Raw genomic sequence first — 7,930 nt, 5'->3', positions numbered from 1 at the left:
TTACGGGATCTTACGTTCTAACGAGTCACCTAAGTAGTCGTGAGTGAAAATAACGGGGCTCGAGGAAGTTCCCATCCTCCGCGTTCGTAATTTCTTCGCGCTCTACATTCTCTGTCTCAACGAAACTCACGGCGTTGGTCTCGAAACTCGAGGAAACGTGTCCTCCGCGTCTCGTTGCTTCATCCCTCTCGATCTTTGAGCGAAGAAAATCGCGGATAGAAACGCGCGCCAAGTCGTGACGGAAGAAAATAAAAAAAACGACCGTGCAGGCCGTAAAATTGTAATATCTCGCTTCCAGTTTGAAAATTAGGAAGCTGTCGATTTTCTTCTCCTTGGAAACGAAACAAACGGGCCTATCTAGCGCTCTCCACGACCACTCTAAAAACCTCTCCTCTATGAAAAACCGTGGAACGATAATAGTAATTTTTACTGTGTGCTGCTCTCTCTCTCTCGTCTCCCTCTGTTCGCGTTTCTGCCTTCGTTATCGGTTTATACCTTAGTAATGTTACGATTATATCACAAGAAAGATTCAAATATTCTGTACATAATATCCCGGAACGCGAGACGTTCTGATCAGGTTTCTTAATCTTACATTTACATACGCCTAAGATTTAATTACAAAGTTAGATATGTCTCAGGTTCACCTGGTATTGTACTTCAACGCAATTTCTCGTGCTTTCCGCTCTGCGTTTCTTGGCCCAATCTCCAATTTCCGTTCCTCGATTGGCTACGGGACGAACGAGCACCTCGTGCGGAATACACCGTCGCGTTATCGACGATTGAACGAGAACTCGAGGTGCTCCTCCTGAAGCCGCGAAGGGCAGAAATCGTTCGGTGCTCGTTCGATCTCGCCATCTTCGGCTGCTCGCGGCTCTAGTCTCGCTCGTTCTTACGTTTCTAAACTCGATATCGTTAATTGGCACATCTCAAATGGCAACATTCGCATTGGCACGATGAAAATGATCCTTGGAAATGATCCTCGGGCTTTTTTCGTTTCTTTTTCTCGTTTTTTAATCCGTTGTCTTCTCAATTCGTCGGTAGCCGACGTACGGTACGCGCGCAAGTCTTGTTCCGCTGTTCGTGTTTCGCGAACGAAATTCGTGGAAATCGCAACGCGGAGCGAAATACGTGTCTGGTTCGTTGATTTCGGGTGTTAGCTCGTCAGGGTCGGCTACGAGGGATCGTAGGACCCTCTGCGAGATCCTCTCGAGGCCCTACCTATTCATCTAGCGAAACAAATCGTTACTTTTCGTATACAAATTATCTAAAAATCATAACACGCAGGCGTGCTGTAACAAATTGAATTGTAATTTATGGTACTAGTGAAACGAGGAATGTAACAAGTCGTGACGAGTATCCTCGACTTTGGAACTCTTCCTGGTGCTGTTTGTAGACGCTACGAGTCATTCAATACAGTAACAACAAAATCTAAAGTAATGCAACTTGTTCTTGTACATCGAATACGAAACATTGCTCTGTCCACAGCGCGTGTTTCACCAAAACAAGTAAACATCGTGTATACTGTTTTATCGAAGAGGAAACCAACCCTGCTAGCTACTCGGCAAGAACCAATAAGTTCGATTTCGTCGGTCGAACGCTCTGCATCCGCGCGAAAAATCGTTATCGACGCCAGAATCGACGCGTTACATCGATCAGATCGTTTCGCAAAAATTCATACGCGTCGCAAAGAAACAGTCGACTGAAAAACGTATCGTTCGAATCGTGAAACGAGCGTAGATCGTTCGTCGCGGTTGATGGAACGCGGGTGCGTCTTGATACACGCTGCTGCAACACTCTCTATCCTCGCACGTAGCCAATGGACACGCGATCCTTGTAAAATCGTGGTACACGCTGAATTCACGCTACGAATTCGCGGGAGATACGAATCGCGTGGCAAGAACGCGACGTCGATGGACAGTGCGCGATAACGGGGCGTCGAATACGTCGTTCGAGAGTTGCAACGTTACGTAGCGATCATCGTGTTAAGAGATCCTGAAAGATTCTCGAGTGAAATCACGCAGTTGATCGAATATCGCTAATGGAAATGGTCAGTGAGAAGAATTCGCGCGGCAAATACCTCGAACCCTAGCTAATTCAAGAGGAAAATCTTTTATTACGTGGATGAATCGGTGATGAACTCGATGTGGAAGTGTTCGAGCGTTCGAATGAATTGTCTCTTAATACGCGAATGGAGAAATCTATCTCGTATCGTGAAACTCCTAGCTTGGCTACCGCGAAATCGTTCGAGAATTCGGTGTGTGTGTGTAATCGGTGCTGGTGGTCTGAAGAACGATCGTCTACGGTTAATTACCGTTCAGCCCGTCACTGTGCGTCCGTATTTTGATTTAAATAAAACTTAGTCGGCTACTAACGCGATAGATAACGACTCTAAATTAATACTTTTCTTTTTCTTTAGCCTCGGACGGCTGTTGCACGTTCTCACACGCCCCCGTGTAATTCTCACCTTTTCCTCGTTCGTTGCGACGCTTTCGCGTTTAACCTTCCATGGCACGGCCAAGATCGAGTGCTTTCGCGCCCCATGGAAGATCGTCGCGGTAATCTTTGCGGGAAAATGACAAATGCAAACAGTAAACGGTGATTGGTGTACATTTCGCGACTGAGTCCACGTTTTTCCGTTCTCTCTGGTTGAAACCTGATGTACTTTCCTATGATTATTATAATATTTTGTCTTTCGATCGCACTTCCTCTTAGAATACTTGATTGTAATATCCAACAGCAGCTTTCAACACTCTAAGAGAGAAAAATAGTTAAGAGAATAAACGTCTCGCCTGTATTCGCAATATCAATGTGTCTTAATTAAATTGTTGTCGAGTTTGACACGTTGCTTAAATTATAAAAGCGGATTAATTACCGTCAATTATTCGTATCGATTTACGTATTAATACATCGCAGCCGTGAACGTCACGGACTCGCAATTAAAGGGGTCAATGATGAACAGAAAAACGCGAGTTGCAGCGGCGATCGATTAGAAGGAATGTCAGTTGAAATGAAAGAAACTGTAAATTTGTGACATCGAAATCGACGATGACGATAAAGCGATTCAGAATAGTTCAACGGGGTTGAATCGGTGGACTCAGTTGGTCGAACGGTTCGCAAACGGGTTCACAGTCGCAGATATTAAATTATATTACACGCTGTCCGCGATATAGAGAGCGATACATCACTGCGCTGACGATATTAAACGCTTACGTAACGGCGTCATAAATGATACCGCGCGTATGTCGGACGCTCGGTAATGAGCAAAGAATAACGATGCTTGAGCAATATATAAATAGTCGACCCAAAAATTATACGAGGAGAAGTAAAGGTTATCGCGATCCGCTTCTTCTCGCTCCTATTCCTTCGTTCTCTTCCCGTCCTACCACTGTGCTCGCTCTCGATTATCGATCGATTCGCGAGTTGCAAAAACAGACTACAGCCGAGGCGTTCGAACCCAGCTACCGTCGATCGCATTCCTCTACGCTCGTCATACGAAACTGGAAACGAATCCCTCTGACTACGTCCAAATCATCTTACAATACGAAATCTCTGACGAGTTTCGCGTAGATTAAGAAAAAAAAAAAAACAATTTATAATCGTTCCATTATTAGATCGGTAACGAGCAACATTTGATCCATCGCTGTCGATGTCTGCTATTGTTTCAGTTACATCATATTTATACGAAAATTGTACTACTTTAGTCGGGAAGTGTTCGAAAAATGATATCGTCGAGTTTCGAACGCGAAAGTTGTTCGATCGTTGGTCGATCGAGTTGGTTGAAGGTGACAACTTCGATGACGCGTCGATTGCTCGTCGTTTAAACGCGCTGCGCTCTAAATAGACTGTGAAAATTAGCGAGAAACATTGCGGTTATTAAATCGTAACGATTGCACAAACGTTTTTTTGGACTAACGCTAAGCCTATCACAAGTAATCGTAACGCGCGCTCGCGTCCCCCGATCGATCCGCTCGGAGGACGATGGCGCCGCGACGAGAGGGTAATCTAGAGTTAAGAAGAAACGGGGAAGACGTACGTAATCGATGAAAATTTCACGTTACTCCGTAACCACGACGATCGCATGGATATTCGCGACGCGAGAACACGATCCCGTCGAATCGATCGATAGGCTCCACTTTCTCGCTCGACGCACAGGCGCGTTTTCAATGAACTGAACAGGCAGTGAGGGGAACAAGGATTACTTCTATATTTTATACTCGAGCCAATTCTCCTCGAGGTTCCTTTCGACGCGACACACGAGTGCCCTGACTGTGTGTTCTCTTCGCTGAATGAAACGGAAATGAATAATAGCGTCTCGTGTATATCCCATTGCCAGTCGATTCTGTTCGATCGAGACCTCGGTCTCTGGGGTCCGCGATGAGTCCTCGTTGGTGGATGTCATCGACTAACGGCGATTGCACATTTCTCGTGACCTGTCGTCATTCATTTTGCCTAGAACACTTTCGACCAGCCAACCTCGGCGAACACGGACATCCGCACACGCGTTACATATAGCTATCAGCGAGCTCTTCTAAAACGACGCGTTCTCTTCTCTCTTCTTCTTTTTTTTTCATTTTTATTTTTCTTCTTTTTTTTTCTGTTCTCTCTCGATTAATACAATGGAGCTCGCGGCTGCGCGGACGTGCGTGTCGTTTCAGTGGTCCACCAGAAGCTGTTCGCGATCAACGGAAGCTCGCGAAAGCTCAGTTGTACGGCCAGGAGTGCCTGATTGAAGTGACCACGTTCGAGGTAGGCGGGTCCTCTGGGCGTCACTTCTTCATGTCGTTCATCAACGTCCCATCCTTGCTCTTGTTCGTGTCGAGGCTCGACTGTTGACTACTTGTCACGCCGCTACCGTTGCCTGGGTACATCTTCTCTAGGTGGTTCAGCGACTCGGTTAGGAACTTCTGCAATCAGGGTTCGAAGTTAAAATTCATCGTACTGGGGGATAATTACAATTACATGTGTACTGTGGATGTTAATACATTCGTGGAAAACCTACAGATCTGTATAGAACGTACATGGTATATAAAACTGTGCGAAGCGTATAGTAATAAAGTCCAAGTTGTAATATTTATAGGGTGAACAATTCTCTATTTAAATTTAATTTATAGAATAAAGTGAAATAGAGTAATCTACAGTTTTGAGTGGCACAACGAATCGATCCACATATGTATCTTAACCCTTTGCACCCGGTTTCTTCCTGAACGTTAACAATAGAAACTACTGTTGAAACAGCAATATCTTAACAGTGGTAAAATAGAAAATTTCTATTGAAATAGAAAACTTCAGAGAAATATGTATATCTGAAATGTTTATCCTCCGCAATTACTAATCAACCCTGATGTCTCCCTAAAAAAATGTCTGAGCGCAAAACTACTGTTGAAACAACAATATCTTAGCAATAGTAGACTAGAAAGTTTCCGTTTAAATAGAAAACTTCAGGGAAATATGTATATCTGAAAAACCTGCGATGGAACAAGTTTATCCTCCGCAATTACTAATCAACCCTGATGTCTCCCCAAAAAAACGTCTGAGCGCAAAACTACTGGTGAAACAACAATATCTTAGCAATAGTAGACTAGAAAGTTTCCGTTTAAATAGAAAACTTCAGGGAAATATGTATATCTGAAAAACCTGCGATAGAACAAGTTTATCCTCCGCAATTACTAATCAACCCTGATGTCTCCCCAAAAAAACATCCGAGCGCAAAGTGTTAATTACATGCAAAATAGAACACGTATCGTTTCTATTATTTTCTCGTAAAACACAGTTCGATTCGATACTTAATATAAAACAGCATGAAGTACCTGTATCGCCGTAAGAGCGGCTACAATCGCGGGACTTCCGAATCCGTGTGATATGAGAGAGAAGTGCGTTAAATGTCTCTGTATGCTTGGATCGAGGATATGTTGCGGCCGCGTGTTGCAAAGCGGCGATCTGTCTTGATTGAGAAGATCCATCAGCTCTTTGGTGATTTGTCTGCAATAATGGTAAATCAGGGGATTATCGAGGAACTGAGAACGCGTCGGTCGATCCGGCGGACGTACATCTTTCGACGGGGTCTCCCGCGAGTCACGCACGGTACACCAACCCCCGGCCATTGTTCGCGCCGCGAAACGGAAATAAATTCTTACTTGGTGGCATGAAGAAGTTCTTTTCTCCTGTAGGAATCTTGCGGTTCGCAATGCTGCCGGCTGAGGTATTCGGCAACTTGTTTCGCAGGGAATTCGGTTTCGCAAACGTAGCCGAAGTCCCTGGCAAGGTGAATGGCTTCTCCTGCGGAAAGAAAGAAGAAATAAAACGCCTGGCCGTAGGATCGCCGGTTGCGCAACCTGTCGTATGTAAATCAGCGAATCTTTTTTCGAACACCCGTTTGCAACTTAACTTAACGGGGATAAAATACAATTTTCCTTATTCGAACGCGGCTGTTACATTCTCATTTTTGACCATTAAAAGTCCATTTATAAGGTAGCCGTTTCTTTTCCTCCTTCCGATGCTTGTTTCGTTTTTTGTATGGTCAGTTCCGTGTAACAGGCGTCTGCCAAACGATTCGAATTCATTGAGTAATAAAATTTACGTGGAACAGGTATTTTTATTGAGCTACGATTATTTGAATCCCTGTGGCGTTTTTCTAATGTAAAATCATCTGTCTTTGCGATACTTGCGTAACGATAACTGTTTCAAGATCGATGAAAGATCGCTGGGTTAATATTATTTAGAATTTACATCAAGTTGTGTATCACTTAATGTAGCAATTTTGTTAAATACTACAGCTTCATTTATAAAGTGACACGTCACAAAATTCTGTACGTCGCCAACATCCACGCTGCACTAGTTTATAATTTCTCATCATTAGTAAACACATACATGAAGAATTTTTAAATTTATTATCCTCAAAAAAATGATAACTCAAATATAATTTCCCTACTTCCAAATCCTCCCTTATCTTAATTAATAAAATAATTCGTTAAAATTCTCCCTTCAATAGCCGAGCACTTTGTGCACCACGCTCTTCCTCTTGTTTCTAAAGTATATATAATAGAACGATCGACCAAATTGAAAAAATACGAGCGCACTGTCAGTTGAGAATGGCGATTGTTGGCTGGCGATTGTCGGTTTCCCTGCACCAAAACGGAACTCTAGGAAGCCATTTCGCGCGTGCCAGTTAGAAGATTGTTCTCCACCGGTAGGAACGGACTAATTTACGATAATGAAACAGCATACGTGCTTTCTCTGCAGCAGCGTGCGTTTCTCCCCTTTCTAGATTTCCCTGTTGCACTCGCTGCCCCTGCATTCTCCGTGTCCTTTATTACCGACGATGATGGCGGGTAATTAGGTACCCAGAGTCAGGGTCTCGTGCAAGATGGAAACGGACCCGCTAGGCGCTATTATCGACAACCGGGCGAAGCCACCCGCAGGCTTGTCGGGTTTCGCCTTGGGGAAATCGGGAACGCAAGGTACCACCTGCGTTAACGAATTATCCAATTTCGCGAGTTCCTTTTGTCCTTTCTTCTCGAGCTATTATATACGATGAAAAGTGTATGCAAACTGCTGCTGATAGTTCCGCGTTTACAACCCTTTCTGGGGAATTTCTGCTGCCACCCTCTTCGAATAGAACGCTTTGGAAGCTTCGATATGGCGACTGTGTCAGTTTGAAGTCTGATTGTCTTCAGTTTTTGTTAATTTCTTAAGTTCTCTCAGGATATTAGGCATATTTGCAACATTTCTAAATTAAATAGTCTGTTTAACGTTGGTAAGTAAAAGGAGCGGAGCTTGAAAGTGTGTTACGTTTACCTTTCTCTGTTTTAATGCTTGCGAACCTTTTGGATCACAGGAGGCACGCAGACAGTTAAGAAATCGTTTTTCCATGGCGTTACTAACTCGTGGTCGACTCTGGCACGTATTTCAATTCCGCAGAAGCTCGTATGTA

General features: G+C 43.9%; 1 protein-coding gene across 4 annotated transcripts in view; it reads right to left on the bottom strand.

Moving 5' to 3' along the window:
• Positions 1-4,611: 4,611 nt before the first annotated feature.
• Positions 4,612-7,930, bottom strand: part of Tfap-2 (transcription factor AP-2) — a 215,029-nt gene continuing 211,710 nt past the window's right edge. For all 4 annotated transcript variants that reach the window (XM_076894352.1, XM_076894349.1, XM_076894350.1 and 1 more), the window contains 3 exons: positions 6,135-6,276; positions 5,808-5,979; positions 4,612-4,904 (listed from right to left, as the gene is read on the bottom strand). In XM_076894352.1, the coding sequence (XP_076750467.1) occupies positions 4,767-4,904; positions 5,808-5,979; positions 6,135-6,276 (452 nt within the window). In that variant the 3' untranslated portion in view covers positions 4,612-4,766. The remainder of the gene's footprint in view (positions 4,905-5,807; positions 5,980-6,134; positions 6,277-7,930) is intronic.

This window comes from Xylocopa sonorina, chromosome 4, assembly GCF_050948175.1.
Source record: "Xylocopa sonorina isolate GNS202 chromosome 4, iyXylSono1_principal, whole genome shotgun sequence".
NCBI lineage: Eukaryota > Metazoa > Arthropoda > Insecta > Hymenoptera > Apidae > Xylocopa > Xylocopa sonorina.
Note: the sequence above shows the minus strand (reverse complement) of the source record. Positions and strands in the feature narration are given on the sequence as shown.